This window comes from Geospiza fortis, unplaced genomic scaffold, assembly GCF_000277835.1.
Source record: "Geospiza fortis unplaced genomic scaffold, GeoFor_1.0 scaffold154, whole genome shotgun sequence".
Classification (NCBI taxonomy): domain Eukaryota; kingdom Metazoa; phylum Chordata; class Aves; order Passeriformes; family Thraupidae; genus Geospiza; species Geospiza fortis.
Window position 1 is genome coordinate 890,911 of NW_005054397.1, and position 27,102 is coordinate 918,012.

Below are 27,102 nucleotides of genomic sequence, written 5' to 3' on the forward strand. Positions count from 1 at the left end.
CAGGAATAACACCGTGAAAATCGATGTTAAGCTTGGGCACCTCGTGAGGCCGGAGCAGCTGGGGTGCCCCCTCCTCCTTCTCTTGGCGGGGTGGGGAGCAAGTGTGGATATAACATAAGGTATATTCTAAAAAGTGCTGAAATGTTCTCTCCCTATTGCGTCCTTCCTTCCCTTAACTCTCTTTTTCCTGTTTGCTGATAGTTGGCTTTTGGCTTACTGGGCATTTGTCCCATGTTTTCATTTTGGAGAGCAATGATTTTAAGTGAGGAAGACTAGGTTCTGCCTGAGCATTGAGCAATCCCTATCAAACCGACTCTGTGCCCTTTCCCCTCCTGCATGTGGTCACTTTGATTTTACAGGAGCTGGAGCAGGACTGGTGAAGGCAGGAGTAATTAGCAAAATTTTGCTCTTCTTTAGAAATAGTGTAAGATGTGAATGTTGTTTTGGTTCATTGACTCAGTGCAGTCAATGTTATTACGAGTTAGACACACAATCTGTTTTACTTGAGCTATATGTTACCAGGTGGGAATATAGAGAGTACCTAAAGAAAAAAATCAAAAGATGTTAACTCGAAGTGGATCTATAACTGCTCTTTTGTTAAACATGTTCTAGAAGACATCTACTTGGGGGCAGAGGGAGGGGAATGGAGGTGGCTGTTGGCCACCTGACCCCAATTTGTGAGCAAGTGCTTACTCTGAAATGTGGGTCTGCTCTGTGTTAGTAAACATAAACATGAATGCTGCTCTGAATGCTACGGACAGGAAACAATGGATTGTCCACGAGATCAAGTATGGCCTTCTCCTTGCTGAATTTTTGGCTTGATTCTTTCTCAGGCTTGTGCAAGGACCAAGTGAATGCTGCAGGGAGAAGCCTGAGATATTAGTCATTGGATTTCGTTTGTGAAAGTGAGACCAAACACAGGCTTTTTCTTCGAGGAGCAGAAACTTTTATAGGAGTTCCTCGGAGCAGAAATTGAGTCATCAATTATAGGCTGTTCCAGTTGAGTAAATACCCAGTGAGGATGCTGCTTGTATGTTAATTGTAGCAAGTGTAAGGCTGTGACAGAGACTGAGGTAGTCTGCTGTGTGCCCTGCCAACACAAGGACCATGTGCTGAGGGATCTGGGTACTGTGTTTACTTGGAATTAAATTGAGATGATCAGCTGAACACACTGATAGCAGATCACCCTCTTTCTTTGTATTCTCTGAGCTCAAAAGTCTGTTACTGAAGGGCAAGATACCTTGAAGGGGCTCAGCACACTGGAGCTATTTTACTGCAGAATTATGTGAAAGATAAGTCATTCCTAGTCTGTTGTACCACCTCTGTAATGCCACAGTCTGGCTGACCTGAGCTGTGTGATGCTACGTAAGGCAAGGTAACTGTTTGCTGTGTGCCAGCACAAAATCAGCTTGGTGATTTGTTTCAGTAGGCAGCTTTCTCTAGGACACCCAAAGCTACATTTTTTTGACTATAAGATATTATAGTGACTGTAAGAATTGAGAGCAGGATGGTCTGAGTCATGGCTATAAATCTCTCCAAAGACAAATTCTCAGCTGTGAATTCAAGGTGAGTGCTTTTAATGACTGAAGTGACTTTTTAGGGGCAGAAGTACTGACAGTGTAATTTGGATTTAGTCTAGCTTTAATTGTTCCAGTAACATTGACATTGATGCCTTCCTGCTACTGACACTTTTGCAGGAGTGAAAAGTTAATTCTGAAACCTTTTGCTACTGTGATGATACTTATGTCAAAAGTGACTGACCTCTCCTCTAACTTGTTTGTGTGGCAGGATGACTGGGGCAAAAAATGCTTTTTGCTGTTGTATTCTGTATTTTAAGAAAGAGAAATAGAGGATATGGCTGTAAAGAAATGCATCTGATTAAGCATAAAATTCCCATTTGAATCCCTTAGTAATTGTGTCAGGATGTTGTTCTCTTTTGCTGTACAAGTGAGCACAACAGAACTGAAAATATGAAATGATTGCACTTCAGGAGCAGAGATTCTTTAGTAATATCTCTTTGCAGTTGCTTGATGAAAGAAAACTGGGAGTGTCTTAACTTAAGGATTTCAGAATGCTCAAACTGTTCAATCCTGTCACTGGAAGCAGTTCAAAGCAGTGGAGGGGTTGGGGGACCCAAACCTTTCAGACTCTTCTATATCCTCAGCGGAAGAGATTGGACAGAAAAATGCAGCCTGAATGTACAGAGGCAGTCATGCCACAGTCAAATGATCTGTTGAGCGCTACTGTGCTAATTGCTGGCCAAAACAGATTTCATGTGTGGTTGTCTAGTGACAGGAAAGCACACAGTCATGGACTGCAGAGCCAGTGCCTGGGAGGGAGGGAGGGGGATCTATCTGATGAGTATGGATCTGCTGATAAGGAGGGAAGGGGTAAATTGTGCCATTGTGCATAGCCATGAGTAGTGTCAGACCAGGTGACCCAATATTTTCTGTATTCCTCAGTTCACAAACATCTCTTGACAGATAGTGAAAGTTTCTGTGGAGAGGAGCAGCAATGAGGTTTCAGCTACAGGTGTCAGAAGTTTATTTTAGGGTAGAGCAAAGCAGAGCAACCAGTTAGTGAAACTTCTCAAGGACACTCTGTAGACTCCATTAACAGTAAGGCTGGGATTCCTAAAGTTCCAGTTGGAGTTTTATGCACTGGTATGAGTCCAAGAGCAGTGCTCATCATACAAGGCTCTTGTGGCTTCCACAGCAGCACCTCTGCCCTCAGGGTTTGACCGTCTAACCAGCTCCTTATCCATCTAACAGTCCACTCGTCAAATCCATCTCTCCAGTTTGGAGAGAAGGATGTTGTGGGGGATCATGTCAAAGACTTTACAGAAGTCCAGATAAATGACATCTGTAACACTTCCCTTGTCCCCTGATGTAGCCACCCCATCACAGAAGGCCATTGAGTTGCTCAGGCAGGACTTTGCTTTGGTGACACCGTGCTGGCTGTTGAATCACCTCTCTGTCTTCCATGTGCCTTAGCACAGCTTCTCAGAGCATCTGTTGTGTGATCTTCCCATGCACAGAGGTGAGGCTGACAGGGTGGTGGCTCCCAGGGTCCTCCTTTCTGGCCTTTTTAAAGATAGGTACTATGCTTCCCCTTTTCCAATCACCTGGAACTTCACCCAACTTTCCACTATCATGGAGAGTGGCTTGGCAACTAAATCAGCCAGTTCCCTCAAGACTCTGTGATGCCTCTCATCAGGTCCCATGGACTTGTGCACATTCAAGTTCCTCAGGTGGCCATGAACCCAATCTTAGAGTGTGAGGGGCATTGTTCCTCCAGTCCCCATCCTACTGTCCATCCATTCAGGATGTGCAGGAAGAGAGGTTGTCATTGGAGACAGAGACAAAAGAGTTGTTGAGTACCTCACCCTTCTCATCAGTTGTTACCAGTTTTCCATCATTATTTTTCAGGAGGTAACACCTTTGGCTTTCTTTTTCTGGGTAGTGTACGTGGAGAAGCCCTTCTTTTGTGTCCCCTGCCAGGTTCAGTTCCAGATTTGACTTGGGATTCTTTCTTTAAAGATATGTATCACTCATACACAACATTTTTGGCAACATGGCAGAAAGGGAGGATTCAAAGTGCGCTGGCAAGTGTGTTTGAGGGGTCTTGTGTAGGAAAAGTGAAGAAAGTTACTGTATAGGCCCAGGGCTGCATATGAATGAGACTTTAAACTAAACAATGAGAAAATAGTATCTTTTTAAACATTAGTTTTCTATTACTCTTATTATATATTCTTCTGAGTTATCTGGAAAAAAAAAAGACTGATTCTTAAATATTTTACTTCCCCTTTCCTACGAAATATGGGGGGAGGGGGGCAATCAGAATAATGAATGGAAAGTGTTGTATTGGAATATTGCTTTCACTTCTCTTTGACACACACTGTCTTTAAATGCTGAGTGAGAGGGAAGGTTTGCTCCAGTGAAAGACCTCAGTGTGAGTTGTGACCTGCTGATCTTGCTCGGTTGTATCCATACCCAGCTGTATCAATGTTTAGTGTTTGTTAGAGATAAATTAGGAAGAGTAGTTGTTAAAGTTACTGGAAAATTGTAATTTTAGCCCAAAAGACTGGCTGTTAAGCTGGGGCTGGAATTTTGCTATCTGCTGTGTACTTTCTGTATTCCACAAGAGATGCAGGAGTGTTTTGCAGACCAAATGATCAATTGATAAGTTAGACTATTATGTCCAAAAGCTCTACTGAATCAGTTTTCTTGCTTTATTTGGAATGTTTGTGGTGGGTTATGGAATGCTCTTAATTGAGCAACTTGCTAGCTAGAGACTGAAGTCTCATTTATGAAGAGAAACTGACTTCTTTGCTCTTGATTTATCATCCAGCAACAAGATAAGCATTAATATGCTTCAGGTTATTAATCATCATATGCTGTTCGCTTGTGCAACCCAGAGCGTCCTTTAGGGCTTCTTTAAGGTCAAAATTGCCATTGTTTTGATTTTGTTGTTGTTTCTGTAAGGCCCTGTTTACTTTTTGGGTGCTTCCTTCTGAGTATCATCTTGATATTCCCTGGTTATTCCCACAGCAAATGTGGACTAATGCTCCCTTCCCCAAGGTCACGTTAAGAGGCTTAAGGGACTTCTCTCAACTGCTGCAGTGTGTTATTAATGGGATGGGACTTGCACCCTGATGTTCTTTTCTATCTATGATTTAGCTTTTGAACCCTTCCTGCTAACATTGTCTTTAAGTTAATTCTGTGTATTGAGTCTTGTTTTGCCACCCCTAAACAGCTGTCCTGTTTGTGTCCCAAGACTGGATGTGTCTTCTGTACCTGCCCCTACAATATATTTTAAATAACAGGCTTTTACAGTCTTTCTGCAGAAATTAGCACTGAAAAAAAGATAGAGAAGATTAGTGAGTTGTGTGAACATCATGAGCTTGCATCAGTTTTAGTCTTAGTTCTTTCATTCATTTTGGACTCTAAAGTAAGTGGTATAGATTTTCTACATGTGATTATGGGGTACAAAGAGAAGATTTCTTTTTGTAAACAGCTGAACAGTTACCAGCTGTTTACATCATTTCATGGGGATAGAAGTTGAGTTCTGAGTTCCTCCTCTGTGTAAATGCAATGACTTAGTGAGGAAGTAGTTTAGAGGTTTAGCTAGTAGGAAAGGGTGCAGAGAAGGATAGACCAGAGAACACAACTGTCTTTCAAGAGTAATACATAGTCTACATAGTCTTAAGTTTTTTCAGTTAAAGTATAGTTATCTGTTTTAATTATTTTCTGGTGTGACTGTTGCTTTAATTAGTATTAAAGGAGCTGTTAATGCCATAGACTAACATATTTTGTTAGATCTAACCCTGACTTCAGATGTTGCATTCTTTAACTCCGTACTGACCTTGCAAAGAGCTGTTTTGCATTCAGATAGCTGGAAAATAATTATACTTCTGCATGGACCATGTGAAGTACTGAGACATTCCTTATTCTTCCTGTTTCACTTTCTCCTTGTGTGAATTAGGGCAGACTTGATGTCTTTTGAACATCTTCCATTTGCTGTCTGTTCTTGCTGAAGCTCTCAGTGCAGTGCAGAAGCAGGAGTAGCCATGGCAGGGGTTGTGGATGATTAGAAACCTGTATTGACCCTTGAGGTGTTCACATGAAAACTACATAGCTGTTTCCCTTCTTAAGGGAAACTTTCAAAAGCCTTTCAGATGCCCAGAAGTGTAAAGGAAAGGAGACGCTTTGATTTAAGGATCTGTAAACTAAAATTCACAATTGTGCATCTTAGAAAGCTTTGAGCCCATGTTGATGAAATAGCTTCCATTTTTCTTGTGCTCATTTAGTCTGGGTAAATCATTCTGCGCAGGTTCAGTGTATCTGGTTCCTTGCATGAGATCTTTGGGAATGTGAGGTATGTGATGTATGTGAGTGTGTTGCACCTTCACAGGAAAAAAAGTGTAGTTGTGTTCCTACAGTGCATCTTTGAACCAATGTTGTCCTCAGTTCTGATTCCTAGTAGAAATTGTTTTCTTAAAGGCACTTGCAAGAAAGTAGCTTAATCTTAAAAAGGGAAAGGAATTCCTGGATGGCTGGTGGTCATTTGACATGGAGAAAGGGAGATAGGAAGGAGAACTACAAGTGATTCATTGAACTACTTATGGCTGTATATGAACTAATTATGGCTATGTAGCTTTGAGGGCCTCGCTGTCTTCAAGTGTGTGCTGGAAGACATTAAAATAGAATTCCTTAAAATTCCTTATGGTGTGTCCCACAAAAAGTGCTTATCAAATGCTTCTGCTTTGCATCAGAAGTAGATCTGAAAGCCCATTTGATTCTCTTGACTCTGACCTGTGGAAAACTGTTAAATTGTGAACCTCATAAATCTTCCTAGCAAGTGTGTAAATTAGAGTACAAGCATTTTCATACCCTTCCTGTGGTTTTAAGTAACCGTACATCTGAGTAATGCCTAAACTTGCCATATACATTTCTTGGATGTTAAAAGCTTTATGTTTTGCAGTGGAGGTGACCCAAACCTTCTGTGAGATATGCTGCACTTTAAAAAAAAAGGAATTAAATTGAAATTAAACTGAGGAAGTTGGAAGGTGCAATATGGAGGTGTAGAGCAGTGCTGTGATAATAAATAATGCTCACGTTGACTAAATATAGATCATATTTTGGTAACCATTTTTTGTTTTAAGGCTGGAGGTTTTGTGCTTTTTAAGAAAAAGACGCAGCTCAACCTGTCTGCTATGAGCTCCAAAGCACACAGAGCCCTCTGTTTTAATGACTTAATTCTGACAAATATGCAGACATCCAAATAGCTGACTTGCAAGCTCAGGTCCTTTCAGTTCAAAAACAGTGGATTTGCTGTAGTAACATTTGTGTTGCTAACTAATCTTTGCCTTCTGCTTTAATGCTAAAATAGTTGGAAGGATTTTGTTAAAATTCTTCCAGAGCTTCTGTGGGTCATAAAGCAAGGAACCAAGCTATGAAATTCATGTGAAAGCCAGGTAAAAACAGAGTGTGTACCATGTCATACAGAAGTCAGAGCTGATCCTGATCTGAAAAGAATTCGGGGAATTTACTTCCTTGACAGAATTGTGAGGAAGGCACCAGTCTGAAAACAGAGATGGTGCCCAGAGATGAAGGCTGTCTAGGGTACTCCATTAAAGGCTAAGGAAGTAGACCTGGTGCTGAAATTTTAGCCAGTGTTGAAAGTTCTTTGTTCTGGAAATACAATAATTGCTTTTCAGCTCATCAGGCCTCTGAGAGAGCCCTGAGTGGTGATTAATTTTGGTGAATTTGGGCTAAGTAATTTATGTAAACTTCTAGTTTGCTTGTACAAGATGATTTCCCAGCCTTCTTAATGCTGATTTTACCATTGTATTTACATTTCAGGCAAAAGTAAGTTTCTGGTTACATGGGTTGTATGGGAAGTCATCAGAAATGGGATGAGTGGGGCACCCTTTTTCAAATTCAGTCACAGATATATAAAACTTTCTCCCTGGGCAATTGAATTTAAGCTTGATTCTGGAAAATGTATTTCTGTTTATAAAATTCTTTAAAAATCTGCTTGATGGAATTTCTGAAACTTGCTTATGGCCATGGGTGCAGTGAGCCCACTGTCACATAGCAACATCTGGCAGTTTTCAGCCAAACCCTCCATTCATGGAGGGGACTGTTTGATGGCATCTTGGATGGTTCTTGCTGGAAGAAACCAACCTGCCTGCCTTGCTTAAGTTCAGATACTTCCTTGACACCTTTGCAAATTTATTTAGCATGTCAAAGGGCCTGCTGAGAGTAGAATTCATGAACAGCATTACTAAAAGAGCCAGTGCTAAAGAGGGAAGACTGTGCTACTGGGAGAAGGCAGATGTGGGACAAGGAGAAGACAGACCTCCCCCTTTTGCCAGCTGTGAGCCATTAGATCATCCCAGCTGCCGACAGCATGATAGGCTCCATGTGATTAGAATGGGCTTTGCTGTTGCCCATGTTAGTGACCTGAGCTTCACAATTGATACTTGGAGCCAGAACTAGAGTCAGTGAAAATGGTGTTTAGAAATAGAAATAGAAATAGAAAATAGAAATAGAAATAGAAAATGGTGTTTGGCTGTGTTCTCATCCAGCCTGGATATACTGACATTATTTTTTTTTCTGAGGGTCATCAGATTCTTGTAAGGGAATAATGAAGTGGTTAAGATGGAAGAGGGATCAGAACTCTCCATGCTTACTTTTGCTACCCATTTTATGACCGTGAACAAATAATTCTGAAATTCCATGAATACTTGAGGCTGTTGTAGGTAGTCCTGTTCTCCTGCCATGAGCAGTCCAGACCTTGTGTTAACAACAGTGCACTTCTCTCTCATTAGACTTGCTCCCTTTTCTTACCTCCCTGCTGCATCACCTCTACAGTGATTTTTATTAATGATACCAGATTATTAGACAAAAAACAGTGACTAGCTTTATCCCTTCTGTTTCTCAGGCCCGGAGGAAAGCAAAGAGTGGCATCTGGATAAGCTTAAGCCGTGAAGAAACTTAAGTGTTGAAGTCTGCCTCCTCTGTCCTCTTCTGTGGTGGGCACATCTGTGCAGCTGTAGGGAGCTGAATTGGAGTAATTTAGCCAGATGTTATCCTTACTTACCCAGTTAGTTACCCTCACTAACTTTTGGTTTTGGCAGCTTTACCTTGGTTTAATTTTTTGATCCTCACCATGAGACTGCACAAAACACATTGTGCCGGATGGGAACATGCTGAAGGTGGCATTCTACACAGAGGTAGTGAAAGGTTATGGTATCTTAGTGTTGAGGGAACTGAAGCATGAAGGGACCAGACAGTTTCAGTCCTTTAGGTCTCAAAAGATGTGGCAGACTGTCTAGAATCATCTGATGAAAAAGCTGTCTTAGCAAGGCTGATGATGAAAATACTTGATTGTGGAGCAGTGTGATTTGTTTTGAGTGAAGCTGGCAATTGCTGAGCAGGGATGGTATTGCTGTGCTCCACAGGAGCTCTGTTAAGATGCTGTTGTACTGTTTTGGGAAAGTGCTGGTCTGCCTCTGCAGGCATAAGGAATGAAACCTGATGGTAGATTCTGCTTTTCAGATCTCTCCTACAGCTTTCCTGATCAGACTTTCTATGTATCTTTGGGATAGCTGTCTGCTTATGACCTGTGCTATCTTTAGATGCAGCAGGGCTTTTAAAATGCAAGCTTCTCAGGATTTCTCCTAATGGAAAATAAGTGTATCTCTTCTCCTGGTTTGTAGTCATTTGTCTTCAACATAGAAGGAAGCACTAATTTCTTTCGTGTGAATCAACATGTTGTTGCTTTTAATCAAATGCAGCTCAGAATGGCAATTAAAGCAAAGGATAACCAGGCGTGTAATGTAATTTCACTGCTCCATTGGCTTTCTTGGGAATTGCAAAGGTCTAGGACAATTGTAACCAAAATAACTTGTGTCACAACCCCCTGAGAATGACCTGTTAGACCTGCTGTACTACTATGCTAAGTGCTGATCCAGATATGCCCCTGTTAAGGCTGCATGTGCTGAATTGAGAGTTATTGAAAAGGTTAAACAACCTTTTCCATGGTATTAATTCTGCAAAAATAACTTCTTTTGCTGTTGGATATCTCACTAAGATACTTGCTATAGATGCCTCTCTGAGGTCTTCAGTCCTGTATTGCTGGTAACCTGTAAACTCTTTGAGGAAATAACAGTGAAAATTAGCTATACTCATTGCACATTTTGCTCTCTTTTTTAAAAATTAAAACAGGTCCTGCACTGTCATCTTGCACTCACGCTGGCCTTTTTGAAGTTAAGTGACTCATGAGGCTGCCAAGGCTCTTAGATTGTTTCTTAGCCCTTGTATTTTGAATTTTAAGGTGAACTTTTTAGAATGACTGTTCTGGTGCAGAGCATCTTATCCTGGGTGAATCCTCCCTCATGATGAAGATTTCTTCACACTTTTACAGAAAGAGCAAAATAGCTGAAACTTGTCACTAAAAAAAAGGGACCCTTTTCAGCACTTTCACCTAGAAGGAGGAGGAAATGAAAGAATTGTGTATTATCTGCAGTTGCTGCATTCAACATAGAGTGTACTAGTTTATTCTCTAAAATGAGGTGCTTTTGCAGTTTGAAATGCTCTGGTACCTCATTGTGAAATGCCTTCCGTGTGGCTCATGGCAGTGCCAGGCTCTGTTGCTCCACGTACACTTGAAGCTGATGGTTTCATTCCAGCCATTCTCTGCCTTCAGCCTCTTGCTGCTGCCTTGTCCCCTCCTTGGTCTGCTCAGCTGCTTGTCCAGCCATGTGGTCCGGCCAAACTGAGGAAGTGAGCTGGTGAAGCTAACCCAGGAAAAGGGAGAGGTGGTTAGTTTCCATCCACACTGGTTCCCAGATATGATTCTGTGAGCAGCTGCACAAGTGCTTATTTATGGTGTAAGGAACAAGAAAGGGTGGTGCAGTGCTGGGGGTTGGCAGTGTTCGGCTGATGCTGGTGCTAGCTGAGCTGCAACACAGTGGGGTTTTTGTTTTGTGTATTCCAATGTCTCCAGCACAAAATGATACGAAATGCATAGGAGGTAACACTAGATACTTAAAACTTCCCTCAAAATAATATTTACTTGGTCACAAAACAAAGCCCTTGATGAGGAATTTTAGAACCTATTTCAGTTGTCTTTGGGTATGTCTTTGTAGCTGATAGTCTCCTAGTTTAAGCTAATTATCCTTGATCAGGAGAGGTTAATTAACTCTGAATATTGCTGGTGTAGAGTTCTGAGGAAATTTGAATAATTCAATATCATATCAGTGAACATAGTGGGCTAATGGAAAGATTTATTGTCAGGATTCAAGTCTCTCTGTCATCGTGACTTCACTAAATGGATAGGAGGAGAGTTCTGGCTAAGCTGGAGATTCAATTAGACATTCATTACCTGTTGCGCATTAAGTTTTTAACTATGTTGTGGCCTCATGGCCCCAGATTTAATTATCTTTTTCCAACAGGTTTAGGAGAAGTGAGACTTTAACCCCCAGATGCTGAAGGGTGCAAGGAAGTCACAAATCATGGAGATAAGGACTCACATCTTGTTCAGAGATGCAGGTGTAGGTTAGGACACTCCACAGTTTTTGTGTTTTTTTTCCCCAAACCTCGTTGACCTCATTGTGTACTGTGAATTGTAAGAAACTTGTTTAACTTTGCTTGAGAGCTAATAAATGAAGCATATTACTTAAAGCAAGCACACAAATTAGTTTGCAATCCTAAAGAGACCTGGAGAAAATTGTTGTCTTAGTTAGGGTACAGTATGGACTGTTTGGTTCTTTGTAAGGGATGAAAGGAAAAAAAAGATACAAAAAATGAAGGGAATGAGTGTGGTAGTTGATTGATTTCTCTGCTACTGATGTCAATTAAAAGAGATGACACATAAAATTCTTGAATCATTTTTAGGTAGCAAAATTCGTGTGCAAAGACGTTTCTTAAAGAGTGTTTCAGTTGCATATAAAAACAGCCAGCGAAGCTACCTAGCTTTGAGGTTAGGTGTGAAAAAATGTTAAAGGTCCATGTGGCTTCTTTTAAGCGAGGCTTAATATTTCTGTTGACATTTTTGATACCACTTTCTAAGAAAATAAGACCATGTAGTCTCACAGAATGTTTTTTGTTGGTTGGGTTTTTTTGTTTTTAATTTTGTAGTTTTTGTATATACTAGAGGTACCTGGGCATCCCATCTCAGGCTGTGTTTATAGTCTAAGTCATAAACAGACTTTGAATGGAATGACTCCATCAGTGATTTTTAGGCTGTCAAACAAAAATTGAATATTCCTCATACCTTTCCATAAAGGAAAACTAATATATCACTGGAGTGAAGTGATGTAAAGTGTCATACTATGATTCTAAAACAGATTATGGCCTTTCAGCTCTTGTTAAAAGCCTTTAAGACAAGCAAGAAACAGAAAAATTGTCTTTTGGTTTCAAAAGCTTTTAAAATGTGCTTGGTTAATCAGCTTTTAAGGTGGATTCAGCCTTACAAATAAAGACACTTCTGGGAAAAAATGGTGTAAGATGAACTCTGAGGTAAAAGTATGCACTAAGCAGTTTTTTGAGGTTTGTTGATGTATTGTGGTGATCCACAAAGTATGTGGAGCCATTTGTCAACATCCCCATGGTAGTGGGTGAGACACTGGTGAGTTGAGAGATTGATTGGGAAAATATGACGATGAAGGATTTAGTGAGAACTTTATGTATATGAGTTGGCAGTTCACTGAGTGCTGCATTCATGAGAGGCTGTTTGAAGCAGGGGTCTTGGAAGTTAAAATAGGAACAACAGCTAAGCAATGATTTAAGTGTGACAGTCCTACAAAATTGCTTTGTTAACTAGTTAAATTTTATAAGAAGTTTTATAAAATATTTGTCAAAGATTAAGGGTGTGATGTGCCTCGAAGCTAAGACCTTAGCCACAACTATTAAAGCTGTTGGGCACAGAGAGGTGGGAGAGAGAGATTGATTTGATCTGATGATTTTCATTCAAGGTGCAGTATTGTAGTAAACCAAGAGAATGTTAGAGTTGGGTAAAATCACTTAAACTAAATATTTTAGTGACATATCCTGCTGTATTCATTCCAAGGGAAAAGGACTCTCTCATCACAGCAGATGGTAACTGACAGTGAAAATGTCAAATTTCACTGTGCCCTGAATTTTCCCTGAAAATCTTGATGTGTCTTCCTGATGTATTTTATTTAAGGTTGTTAGAGCAGTTTTCAGGATTACCATGAAATCAGGAAGCTTTGTTCAGCCAGTTCCTTATAGCTCTGGATTAGGTGGTGGTTTGTTTGAGCTATTTGTCCATTAATGCTTGTTGAAAATAGCTTTGGCTGGGAAGTGTTTCCAGTGTGATGATGCAAAACATCTGGTGATGCTGCTGCTGTGTTTGAAGCTGATAGTGTCACATTGCTTGGAACTGCTCAAAGAGTCGGGGTGATTTAGTCATGTGGGATAAAAATGACATACAGGACATGAATAAGAATAGTTTCTCTTGAATATCAGAGTTGCTTAATCCAAGCTTGTAGGTGCTTGTTGCTTGTCCTGTGGCTTTGCTGAATCCTGGCTGTTTACACTTGTTGTCTGACAGAGAAAATGGAGTGTTTGGTGGGATTTTTTTTTACAACACTGTTTTGGGAATCATTAAAATGCTCTGAAAAAAAAGAGAAAGGGTTAATTTTCAATCTAAGAAATTATTTGAAGTTTTTTTCTTATTTTTAGCGCCGTCTTCGTCACCTTCGGAATATTGCTGCACGTAACATTATTAATAAGAACGGTCATCGCCTCTTGGATACGTACTTCACTCTTCACTTGTGTGATAACACCAAGATCTACAAAGGTAAACCAGGCTTGCTATCAACCTTTTTGCTAGTTAATCTTTGAATTCTCATGATACGAATTCTCTTTCTTCTTTTTTTTTTGGCCTTGACAACTTTCTGCTGTTAGTTGCACCACCTTTGCTAACACTGGAAAAGAGCTCTTGAGTTTCCTCAATTTCATGAACTTTCAGTGTTAGCAGCCAAGGAGGCAAAACAAATGACAGATTTTGTAGTCTTTTAAATCAGCTTGTTTTTGTCATTGTTCTTCCCTGAGTGATGATGTAAGAAATTGGGAACTTCCAAGGGCACATACAAGTTAAAGCTTTTGGAGCTTTGGTTGCCTTTTGTGGGGAAGAGTGTCCCACTCTGTGCATACCAGCTGTTGTACAGAGCATACATCAGCACATACTGTTATCAAAGTTCTCAAAAACTAGAATTGTCAACCAATGACATGAAGCATTCAGGCACCTGTTCTAGTTTAGATAATTGTGTTTGAGCATTAGATCTCCTCTCCTTCTTGCTTTTCTTTCCCACTACGGTATATAGTTCATTGTGGAGAGATGTTATTAAAAATATGTTTTCATGCTCCTTTTGTGTGATTGGCGATGAATTTTGATTTTCTCTTAATTTTTATTTTCATCTGGCACAGTGACACATCTGGCACTTTGCCTTGCTTTTTTTACCAAGGTTGGTGTTTTAGAAGGATAAGAATGCAAAACCTGAACTTGCTGCCTGGACTTTGTTGTGGTTGGTTGAACCTGATACTGATGACTGTTTCTGCAGTGTTTGGTGTTAGGGACTCTTTTGCACTTCATCAAAGCTTTATCCCTGGTTCCACTGGGCTGGGATATTGTACAAAATCTGTATTCCTGCCTCTAGAGCTGTCTAAAGTTTTTTAAGCTCTTGCTTTGACTGGGAAAGCCAAGGTTCATGCACCAGCAGTTGCTTATTCCATTTAAGTACAGGGTTGTTGGCACCTTTGTCAGGTAACTTGGCTGTTTCCTCTCTGAGCACGTGGAACAGGTCACCATCGCTCTGCAGGAAAGTGCTGTAATTAATTTATCCAAGCTGCTGTGTTCCAGGAAGAGCAAACCAGTGTGGCAAGCCAGTCATTTTTGCAAATGTCATCCAAAATCTGTTAACTACCTTGCCATGTTCTTCTCTCAGAAATCAAAGCCTTGTAAAACTTGAGGATTATCATGGGTATAAAGATGAAATACTAAATTTAAATAATGACTTGTAATAAGTAAGTGTGAAGGAGTAATTTTAGTCAAAAGTATGACTGAATTTCAAAGTCTATTTTATGAATTAGTTACTAATAAACTGGACCCACTAACATTTGTCTTTCTTGATTGTTACTTATTTTGTTTTTTTCTGTTTCACTAAGATTTGTATCAGTGTTTAAGCTAATCTAAAGGTATTTTTTTACTTATTTTTCTTTAGAATTTTATAAGAGTGAGGTGATCAAGAATTCTCTGGTAAGTTACTTTAATGTTGAAAAACTTTGTTTTAAAAATTGTATTTTTAGTGCAGTATATTGATTTCTCTGCTGAATACCATAACTGTTTAACGTGTCTTTCCACTGTTTGGTTCTGTTAGGAGCATTGTGTTCTTCTCCTCCCTTTCAGATTCTCTTCATGAGGGCTAGAATAGGGAGCTGCTGAGTAGTAGAAATGCTGATTTCTGTTAACATCTTTGAGTTGTGTAGGAAAACAGCAAGGAACATGTACCTGCCAGATATATACATATATTCTTTGAAGAGCTAATAGCTGTAAGAAACTGAAGTTTGAAAACATGTTAGATCTTCTAAATTTCTCAGTTTAGATGAATGAAGGGGCCAGAACTAAACAGTTTATTTATTATTACAAATGAGGAAGGGTAATAATAGGATAGGAGTAGGATGTTGCAGATGTTGGCTAAGGGAGTTTGAAAACCTGCTGAAGACTTTTTAACTAGGTAGAACTGCTCCATTCATAGCACCCTGGATAAATGCTTTGAAACCCTCCTGAATGAAGGAGGAGCTGTCTGCTTACTCCGGACTGCTGACTTCTCCAGTTTCTCTCATGAGTTGTTAGGATTTTTAGTTCTGTCTGTTCTAAATCAGGAAAAGGAAAAACGAAAAGGGAAACTAACCACAGGATATAAGAGATGGAATAACAAAAATCTAAATAAAAGATGTCTTGAGGACATCCTGTATATAACCTATGGGTATTTGAATGACCTGGTATTCTTATGCCTGAATACCTATGAAATACTCCTTCTTGTTAGGAGGACTTGATTAATGCATTTCTTCTGTAATCCTCGCTGGGTAACTTTGCCTCTCCCTTCTTTTCAGAGGCATCCTATTTCAAATTGACTCATTCCAGTTCAGGGATGCTAGGCCTTTTCCAAGCTGCTTAAGCACTAGAAGGGAAGGCGAATTCTTTCTTGGGGTGGTGGATTCCTACCTTTTGTTTTGCAAGAGCTACTGTTTCTGTGTTCAGCAGAGGAAGGAGAGAAATAAATATAAGTAAAAGCACTTTCCCATTTCTGATTTTGGATGCCCTTTTGTCTCTTGGCACTAATAATGTTGGATTGACTTGGTTTTGTTACAGCTTGGGTCAGTTCTTTAGATATTGTTAGAGATGAGTGGAAATTCTTGGAACACGTCATCTTTGCAAATCTGAGTTCTGGTGGAATTGGCAGTTTAGCTTAATGTGTGTTGGTTCTGAAAAGCTCCAGGTGCAAGTCTGATCTCGTGGAGTAAAGATGAGCTTTTAGTGATAGCATTTGAAGATTGAGCATCAGTCAAGAGGAGAAGAATGTAAACAAATCTGTCAGCAAGTTCTGCAAATTTAATTATTGGGGAATATATCAGCATTTAACTTTGGGAATACATGCTATACTCTGGTTTTCAGAAGCTGAATTATAATTGTGAAAGGAACATTACTTCCATTTTGAAAGTTCCTGATTTGGTTAAACTGAATTATTAATTTCTGAAGTAAATTCTTTGATGTCTTGTAATGGAAAGAAGCAAAGCCCATTCACAGTTTCTGAAGTACTTTACAGCATGTACCTTTTAACAGAGGAATTCTCTCTAGCAAACCATGTAAGGAAGCAGCAGAGCTTGAAATGGCTGTTGTTCCTAATTCTTAACATTTTTAAAAATCTTTGAGGTAGGCTTTGCTGCTTTCTGAATTGTTACTTTAAGGACTAGTTTCAGCTTGTTTAAACTGTATTTATCCTTCTTTGAATACTTAGAATCCAACATGGAGGAGTCTGGACTTTGGAATAATGCCTGATCATCTTGATACCTCTGTCTCTTGTTTTGTTGTGAGGATCTGGGGTGGCAAGAAGGAACACTTTCAGCTTTTGATTGAATGGAAGGTCAATTTAGATGGATTAAAGTACTTGGGCCAGCAGGTAATGTGAAAATATTTTTTCTCAGCTTTTTTCTTCAGGAAACAGAACATCTGGATGAATTAATATATAGAATGCTGAGAAAGGAAATGAATGTGTTTAAAGATTGTACTTTAAAGTTTGATTACAGATATTCATGTTAGTTTACATCAGAGCTTTAAATCATACAATCATATAGTGGTTGGGGTTGGAAGAGACCTTAAATGTCATCCAGTTCCACCCCCTACCATGGGTGGGGACACCTTCCACTAGACCAGGGTGTTCTAAGACCTGCCCCTCATGGCCCCCTTCCAGGCATGGGGCAGTCACATCTTCTGTGGGCAGCCTGTGCCAGGACCTCACCACCCTCACAGCCAAGAATTTCTTCCCAGTATCACATCTAACCCTGCCCGCTGGCAGGGAGAAGTCATTTCCCCTTGTCCAAAGTCCCTCTCCAGCTCTCTTGGAGCTCCTTGAGCCACTGGCAGGGGCTATAAGGTCTCCCTGGAGCCTTCTGTTCTCCACACCAAACTCTTGAGTCTTACCTCTGTTTAGTTTCCAGCTATCTTAATTTATTTTTGTCACCTGGAAATGCAGTAATAGGAAAGATGCTCTGTCTGGTGTTTGTGATTTCAAAATCGAATGGCTGAATATGGTGACTGTTGCTAAATCTGTGGAGTAAACAGGTTTTCCATGTTAAATTGAGTTTTCTGTGAGTTTTTGTGTACTTCTAGAATTACAGGTGCTGAAAAACTGCTTTAAACTTTTGGACCAATTTGTGCTCATTTGATGTGAAAACTTGCAGTAAGCTGGCTGTAGAGTGATTTGTTTTCTTCCTTCCCTACAGATCCATGCAAGAAACCCAAATGAGATTATTTTTGGTCTCAATGATGGTTATTATGGAGCTTCATTTGAACAGAAGGTAAGGGTGTGTTTGTTCTGGTTTGTTGGTACTGGTGACCAACTGAAATTCAACCTGTCAGATTGATTTTTCACATTTGGATGCTGAGAACATTGAAGTGCTTTGTTTTGAGAAGGAATAGTTTTTTGACATGAAAGATATGAACTAATATCTTGCCTTGGTTGCATGGATATCTGTGATGTTTTGAAAAGACCTGAAGTGTAGCATTTAGGGTCCAAAAACCTGAGTACTGAAAATAAGCTTTGACTGTATTCTTTGAGGCAGACATTTCATTCAAACATAAGACATAGTGAAAGTGATGTGGTTCTTAAGACTCATTTTCATGGCATGTATAAAACCACAAAGTTTCGTTATGAGTCTGAAGCCTAGAGTTTGTAGGTCTTTAATGGGAAGCTATTTATTTGCTCATGCTGCACCTGTTTTACCCCATGAGTTTTTTCCTCAAGGATCCACTGCAGAATTTGTGCCTCTCCATCCAATATTGTCTCTGATTATTACCTAATTGATGATGAAGAATTTTAAACTTACCTGTTGTAAATAGTGCCTCTGACAGTTTTTTTTAAATCTCAAATTGTTGGTGGCAGTACTGTGGTATAGATAGGTTGTGTTAAGGAGGCCCTGAATTGAGAGGAAATGACTCCTTGACACACAGCTGCAGTTTCTGCATTCAGTTTTCCTGAAGCAGGATGCAGTTGTTTTTCAAGATTTCAGTACTGACAGCCTGGGCCTGAATTCAAAGATGGGAACATTGTCTTCTTTTTCTGGTTGTTGTCAGGACTTGTTCCCATGCTCATAAGGTTTAAAGGTACTTCTTGGTTTTGGTTATAGAATCATATAATAGAATTGTTTGGGTTGCAAGGGATCTTCAAGACCATCTCATTCCAGCCCCCTGCCATGGGCAGGGACACCTCCCACTAGATCAGGTTGCTCCAAGCCCCATCCAACACGGCCTTGAACATTTTCAGGGATAGGGCATGGTGATGATGGTAACTTGTGCATTTTCAGTTTGCCACCATCCTACTTCTCTCAGACAGACATTAAGATGTTTTTAATTTGGTATTTTTCTAATGGAGAGATGTCTGGATTTCAGCCTTTAGCATCCGGTGTCTTGAGTATGAAAATGAGGAGCTGAGAGAGGTGCTGGGATGGTGCCTCTGTAGCAATATGCTGTGCTACACAATGTGTAGATCTCTGGGTTATTTAGATGGAACCATATTTTTGGTGGAGAGGAATGTCTGCTGTGTGTCCTGTGGTTAACACACTGCAACAGTTTACCTCTGAATTTCAACATCTTCTGTATGGAGACAGACTCTTGTTGGGGCAGGAAAGACTCTTTAGGCAGGGGTTGTGGTACGTAGAATCCATCTCTGTTGGAAAGCTGGCTGACCACAGGTACGAGATGGGGCTGCTTCATACACTGAAGTAAGTGCCTTTTTGCCCTACAATCCATAATCTTTCTGACAGTGCTGCCGGTGGCTTGACCTGCTTAAAATTTACTTTATCATGTAAAGCAACACTTCTAAGTTTGCAACTTTTCTGGGAGTTTGAGCTTTTCCATATCAGGCAGAGTCATACAATATCTGACATTTGCAGCATGAGGAATTGCTGTTTTTCTCTTTCTGTTTTGATACCTTTTGAGCAGAATGGATACTCTGGTCTCTTAAAAGAACAAGCTTACCTCATTCTTACTTTGTAACTTCCAGAAACTTGTTCACTCAAAACTAAGATTACTTTGATCTTTTAATGTGTTACAGCACAGATAAAGGATGGAGCTTTGTCTCATGTTAATGTAATTCTCTTGCACATGACTAAGTGGGCTCTCAGATCTGAAGCTGAAGAATGGCAGTGCTGTCAGTTGCACTTTACAGTGTTTCTGTGCATAAAATTCAGACAGTTATGGATTATAAGGTTCAAGAAAACACACTATGTGCTAGAACGTAGATAAACTGATAGGTCTTTTATACCTTTATAGGTAAGTGGTGTTATTGCCACCTTAAATTGTTTCTACCTACCGTAGATAAAACATGTGTAAAGACAGATTTAAAATACATTAAATGCAAGATCATTTATTCTATTAAAAGTGCATGCTCTTACTCAAGATGGGTTTTTTTATTTTTAAAGTAATAATCTTTCTTTTCCTGAAGGATCACTCAGGTACCCTGAAGAACAGCCTTCTCCAGGTGGATCAGAACTGTGTTCGTAACTCTTACGATGTCTTCTCTTTGCTTAGGTAAGGTTTTTGATAATATTTTGTGTAGCTCTTGTAACTTCTGTAGTGTCTGTGTGGGAGGAATCTTTCCACATATTAAAAAACCCCAACATTCTGGTATGGAGTGTGCAAAGGAGATATCCAGGTTGTGCCAATATACTCATGTAGTGAGGAGCTGGGCTGTGGTGTATGTGTGTTCAGTGGTGGTCGCTGGGCTTCTGACCTGTAGATGCTTGAGTGCTCTGAACTAGGACTGACTGTGGAGCTGGACATGCCTTGTAAATGTCAAAATCATGGAGCTTCTTTGTTGGCAAGTTTCTGTGGAAAGCCTCTACTCTGTTCTCAACAGCAATAAACACAGTCAAGACCCAGTTACTCCAACACAGATGTGGACTAAGAAAGGTACAGTGTAGTTTTTGCTTTTGGGTGGCTAATTAAATGTCTCTGGTGATAAAAAACATGAAGTGCTAGTATTAAGTTCAACAGGATCTCCTTTTTCAGATCTGCTTTAATTATAATAGTTCAAAAATATTAGTTATGAAAAGGTATAATTGTGGTCCACCAGTATCAATAAGTTGGTTTTGAGGGATCTCTATTTAAATGGCATTTTACAAGACAGGTTAATAATTTCGGTTCTGTGGTAAAGGCAGTAGATGTGCTATGAAGGAAACTCCTGAATAGGAAACGTTTAATATGCTTTCAAAAGTCTATGTAAACATTTTACTTTTTAAATTAGTTGTACAAGTTAAATCCATTTGACAGTGTTGACAGTAGGTGTCAGTGTTGCCTGTCTGAAGAGAGGAGAAGTCAGTTTAGGTTGCCTATTCAGATGTCCTTATTTAAGCTCTCTTAAAATTTCGCTGTTCTCTTTCTTGATTCTGTAAAGCATATTTCAACTGAAGGCTGCTTTCTAAATGTTTTTCTGTGCTTTTAGTGGGAAACAACCAGGGGGCGTATTAGGAAGTTCTGATTACATTCTGGAACAGTCCTCTAGAAGAGAACTTGTACTACCTAACATTAACTCTTTGTAAGACAGAAGAAGGAAAACATGTGCAGTGTACCCTGATTACTTCATTCAGGAGGGTTTTTCACATTTTGTGTACACATCTATGTAGTATGAAGCACATTGCAGAAAAAAAGACTCACTATGGTCATGAACTTGACCCCTGTCTAGCTCTGTGTAATTGATCTGTAGTCCTTCTTCTGAACATGCCTGACTGTTTTTCCTCAGGCTGACAAGAAATTAAGATGTCAGCTGTGATAAAGTTCACCTTGTTGAATGACCAGTGCTGTTTTGAACCCTGACTACTGGAGCTTCTCTCTGTTTTGGGGATGTGAGAGTCCAGGCTCAAGTCTCTCACAGTGCCTAGGCATGCTGTTGGGTTTAATTTCTATTAAGTTTTGTCTCTGAGCTGAAACATTCTCCTTTTCTATTTTGTCCCAAAAGGAACAGTGTTTTCCAAGCCTCAGAACCAGGCCTGCTGCTTATTGTGTTTTAGTGGATTCTGCATATCATATCAAGGGGTTTACATTGCATTGTTTAGTTCCCGCAGAAGTTAGAAGCTGTAATTTGTGACTCTGCCTAGGTGTCATCTTTGTCTGATTTCTCTGTAGTTAGGAAAGTTCATCAGGAACTAAGGCAGAGTCCTCTGTGTAGTTTTGAATCCTTTCTATTCCCTCTCACCATTAACTCTGCTTTTTTACAGGTGTTTTTTCTATACTGCTGCTTAGCTTTGATATCAAGCTAAAAAGCCTGGTGATGGTGTTTGTTTTAAAATAATCTCCAGTCACTTTTTGTTAGGTGTCCTTTTTCTCCTACCAAACAGTTTGGTTGCCACCTCCTCCAGCAATGAACAGCCCATGAACTCTTTCCAAAGGTAGTTTGTATGAGTGTGTTCCTCTTTGAACAAAAGAGAGAGATGGGCATAATTTCAGTTATGATTCATTAGACAGGATGTGTCTAATTTCTTAGGAGGTGTTTTGGTTTGAAAAGACAGGTGTCTGCTAAGGAAGGCAGGAGCCTTACTTGAAGCAGAAAATGCAAACCGTCTCCCTCCAATTTATTATAATTTTGAAATTAAGGGGTTCTTAAGCAAAGGTATGAGAGTAGAACAGTTATTTATTAGGAAAAAAATTAAAAATTAAAAGAAAAATATAAAAATAAAAATGCAGTAATACAAAACAACACTGACAGTCAGAATACAGCCTGACACCCTGTGGGTCAGGGTGTTGGTAGCAGTCCAATTTAATGGTGGCTGCAGTCCTCCTAGAGTGGCAGATGTGGTTCTGTTGGAGCAGTGATCCTGTAGAAGGGTGTAGTCTTCCTCTGAAGATCCAGTGATGGTGTAGATGGGCCTGGCCTTCCTCTGGGAATCCAGTGGAAAAGAAAGCTACTCCTCTGGGAAACCAGTGAAAAAGGCTGCTTGTGGTGTTCCAAGTCTCAGATTATATCCTGTTAGGAATGCTTGGCTCCTCCCCCTGGGCAGGGCATCTCGCAATGGGATGCTGCAATTTTATCAGTCATGCAGTGACACTCAATGGGCCATTAACAGAAGATATCTCCCAGAGGGAGGATTGGTAATGGAAGAGATAAAAACTGCTCCACCTGCTTTTAAGAGGTGGCCCAATTAACAGAAGAAACTGCTGCATCTCTAACAGATGGCAATAGAATACACACCCCCAGCCACATCTTGCATTTGCAACCTAAAGGAGGAAATGAACTGCTCTCTTCCTTCTTTTGTCCATTGGCTGTAAAGAGAATACTGAGGTGTCCACACCATAAAGATTTGCATCTGGTCACATAAATTCCATGTTTTGAGGAGTTTCTAATGATAAGATATTTGTTTGTAATAAAAATTCACAGGCTGCACATGTGGTTTCCTAATGTTTTCACAATAAATGTGGATATGAAGAACAGCTTGTTCTGGCTTTATTTAAACTTTTACAAAAGGAAGCAAATCCTGGTGACAGTGGGATCTGAGTCCCAGTTGTGGTGGTACTGTGCTGCCAGATGTGGCAAAGCCACTGATAGCCAAAATGGAGAGAACTGGTTCTAGCTCATCCCCTAACTCTTGGCTGCACAGTGAGAACTTATGTGGTTGATCTGTGTTTCAAAACTACTTTTGGGGGAAGAAGTGATGTAGTTTTTTTCCTCAGAAGTTAATAGTTAAAATTTATGAAGCTTGTGAATTGACCTTAATGAAAAGTATGTGCTTGGCTCAAATTGATTATTAAATTTAATTGGGAATGACAGAGTACATGAACAATAGATTTTTTTTTGTGCATTGGATTAAAACAGTGCTTGTGTTCAGATGCTGAGTTATGTGGATTTATAAGTCAGTTAAACAGGAGGAAAAAGTTAAATGTTCAGCCAACTCCTCTTTACACAAAGAATGTTTCAGCACCTCTGCAGCTCATGACCCTTCTTTTTCTGGGACCAGGGACAATATCCTCAGGCAAACATGGTGCTGCTTGGAAGTTGTTTGTGCCATAAGAAGGTGACAAATGTTCTTCCAGCCATTTGCTTTAAAAGGACTAACTAACAAAAATTCAGCACATCAACTGGAAAGCTTGAATTCTGAGGTTTTTGTTTCTTGTCATATTTCCTGAAAAAAGATAATTTAAAGACTTTCTAAACATTATGTTGCTGGTAGTAATAGGTTATACAGTAACACCTTTCACACAGCACTCAGGATGGGCCAAATTCATCTGAGGTCATGTTCTGGACATGTCTCAATAATCAAGTTCTGAGCACGTTTGCAGTGCTAATGGGAATAGGTTTATATTTTGTATTCTCTTGGTTTTCTAGCCTTTTTTTTCCTAAAGCTTTGAAAAATAGACATTTAGTATTAAGTGGTGTTGGAAAGATGAGATATCACTAAAGAAAGGGCTTAAAATGCTATGTAATAAAATTTTACTTCAATGTCTAAATACAAAAATTAATATAGTGTATTCTGCAACTGCTTTTTTGTTTTGTTGTGACAGAGAGCAATTGGTTCGTGTCTCTAAGTATGTGAATATCTGAAATCCTCCCATATTCTTCCTGGAGACAAAAAGGACTCTAAGAACTAGTGAAAATCTGCCCCTTTGAAGTTTTGCTTCCAGCAGTTTTTATTACTCCATTCAGAACTGCTGTCTCTATGGCTTAACTGTTCTTCAGCAGATGGCATGGTGTGTTTGTGGTGGTTAGTCAGCCACTTAGTGCAGATTGAAGACATTTTGCTTGTGTTTTTGCTGTAAAAATGTGTTCTTTTACAACAAAACCAGCAACAGAATCTGATATTGGCATAATTTGAGTGCTGGGCTGTGTAAAAAGACTCGCTCCAGGCAGCTGCTTAATATTATTAGTGTCTAATCTGGCAGAATTTGATTTGAATGATACTTCTGGGTATTTATCTCTCATGGGGCAAGGGTATGCTTCAAGTGACAGAGTTTGCTTCAGGGTTTGCCATCTGTAATATAACTGTTCATTTAAAGAAGAGTGCATGTCTCATCACTGAAGAGATATTATTTAAGAATACAAAGTTGGTAGTGTTTCTCTGTGATCTAAAACTGAGATATTCATAAAATCACCTTCTAGTGATCATGGCTAAAACATGTTGACGTGATATAAAATCAGCTTTTGTTTAGCTCTGCTTAATTTAGGGAAGATGGTTTTAAATAGCTATTTTGCTTTTGTTTAAAATCTTCCATCTTTATTAACAATTTTATTGAACAAACAGAACTTGATCTTTGAAACTGGAAGTTAAGACAAAATATATGGTCTATGTAGGCTGCTGTGGAGCTGAAAAACTTATTAGTAGCTCCTCAATGTATTTTCTCTGAGACTACAGTCCCTGGGATTGCATATGCCAAATCTATATGTAATAGCTTTGTGCAGCTATTTTTAACACATGGAAATAATGCTGAAAGTGAAACTGTTTTTCATAAGCTCTGAGTAGGGAATGGTAGAGCAGCACAAGGGCTCCGTGGGCTTAAGCTGCTCAGTGCTGAGGTGTATCTCAGGAACATTGACTTGTCTTGTGTAAACCAGCCCAGGAGCTCAGCCAGACTTTGCTATTGTATGCTTGATTTAAGTAGCAGTTCCAAACTTTAGGCTTCCAGTTGTTTACTGGGGTGAAAAGGAGGGAAGGCAGGAAGAAGACATGTTCTCATCACTGGCTGTCTGATTTCAGAGAGTTGCGCAGCATCTGATAAATCCAGATGTGAGCCACGCAAAGCTGTACTGCCTTTTGAACTTCCCTGAAGTTCCTCTACTTCTATCTTCATCTCCATGAAAGAAGTGAACCTAATGGAGCTAGGAAGTAGATGGGACTACATGGAAAAGAGTTGCTTTTTGCTACCCTATTCTATGTGGCATGCTGGTAGCTGCATAGAGATAAGGACATGCAGAAAACATCTAGTTAAATTTTAGAAGATGCATTGATAATTAAGTCTCCTGTTTCTAGCTTTTCTCTTTGCTGTCCTTTACTCAGAGAAGGGTCCCAACTCATCTGTGATCAAAACCTCTCTAAACATTGCAGTTATGGATGTTCACACGGTGGAACAGTCACTATCTTTTTTGTAGCATGTGAATGGGTCAGGAAAGGTGATCACTAATAAATAACCTGATACTCTTGCAGTGCCTTGCTCTAGCTTTTTCTGAGAGTATCTTGGCAATCACATTGCAGACTTTTGGACTTCAGTGTTGCTACTGCTGTTGCCATCATCTTCTCCTAGTTGATGCAGACATACACCATCTTAAATGTAGAAAAGGTTGTAGGATTCCTCTTACCTGCTCTTAAATCACCAAGTTCCTCTGATAAAACATCCCTTTGCTAGTGATAAGCGTCGGGGGGGGAATTTTGTGATGGCCAGGTTTGATGTTTCTAAACAGGAAAGATTTGCACTTGGAAGACTTGGCACTTGGTACCCATAAGGCAGCCAAGACCAGGCAGGCATCCCCCCTTGGCTTTGGACAGGCAGCTCCAGGTGGCCCAAGGCCAAGACGAATAAATAGATGCTGGAATCAGACCTCTAGAGTGCAGTACTGAAATGGATAAACAGTTTAACAAGTGTGATCCTTCTTTGCCTGAGAACTTTGTGGGTTGGAATTGTGCTGTGGGGCTTCCTGAAAAGTAGTGATGGGTATGAAAGCTCTGATCTGATTTTTTTCTATTTTGAGAGGTTTCTTAGGGATTTTTATTGGTGGCATCAGACTTTTGGCCAAATCTCTTCCCATGCATTTTACTTCTATGGTGCTGAGCTGTATGGGAACTGAGGCTATTCAGTCATTAGAACAATAAACTTACAAGCCTGCCTTTTGCCAAAATCTGTAGCAGAGAGTAGCATGGGTCATAACAAGTTGAAACAGTCCGTGAAGCATAAGAGCAGCACATGTTTGTTAAGTTTGCTGCTGCTCTGATCTTCAATTTTCCTAATATGCCATATGCAATAAGCTACCCCTGCAGTGGCACATTTTTAGCTTTGCTTGGTCAAATTTTGTTTCAAAGCGCTTTTGAGAGGAATTAGACAAAGCTATGCAGGGCTTAAAAAGTAGCTTTATTCTGCCTCTTTATTTGTGACAGTGTGTAAAAGATGGTATTAATGAAGCAATACTGAGAAGTCAGAACCCAGTCCTTTTTCTGGCTCTGGATGAAAACCAGCATGTTGTAGAATTGTTCAGTAGTTTGGGTTTAGAGGGACCTTTAAAGATCATCTTGCCTGCCTGGCATGGTAGACCAGGTTGCTCCAAGTCCCATCCAACCTGGCGTTGAACGCTTCCAGAAATGGGGCACCTACTACCACTTTGAACAACCTGTGCCGTTGTTTCACCATTCTCATTGTAGAAAATGAGGATGGTTATCATTACTTATCATTAATCTAAATAGTGAAGTGTCACCAAAGGAGAATCTAAGTATTTACTGATGGATATCTGAAAGTTGTTGAGAAGGAGGATTTTGTGAACATCAGGACTGTTTATTTTTTTACACCTTTGTCCTGGATGTGGCCATGAGAATGGTGCTGTGAGTTGCTTTCTTTCTCAGCCTTGGCAAAGATTTTGGTGAATGCAGTCATGTCTCTAAAATCCTCAGAACTGTCCAACTACACCAGGGAAAGTCAAGGCAAAATTTTGACTGAGAACAAATTAAACAGATTAGAGATCTTGTTGTGGGTAAAATGCTCTAATAAGTTTGCTCATTAAAGCAGGGCAGGACAGGTAGTGCATAGATCCAAGAAGCTGCAGAACTCTCCTGAGAGCATTATGACCGTCCCTGTTAGGTGGGAGTTTTCACTACTGTA

The 27,102-nt window shown here is 39.8% G+C and overlaps 1 protein-coding gene across 1 annotated transcript in view; it reads left to right on the plus strand.

Moving 5' to 3' along the window:
• The window catches only part of UVRAG (UV radiation resistance associated), an 87,194-nt gene that overhangs the window by 930 nt on the left and 59,162 nt on the right, over positions 1-27,102 (plus strand). Inside the window, exons 2-6 of the mRNA XM_031060976.1 lie at positions 13,215-13,332; positions 14,756-14,790; positions 16,553-16,714; positions 17,538-17,612; positions 19,757-19,842. Coding sequence (XP_030916836.1) covers positions 13,215-13,332; positions 14,756-14,790; positions 16,553-16,714; positions 17,538-17,612; positions 19,757-19,842 — 476 coding nt within the window. The remainder of the gene's footprint in view (positions 1-13,214; positions 13,333-14,755; positions 14,791-16,552; positions 16,715-17,537; positions 17,613-19,756; positions 19,843-27,102) is intronic.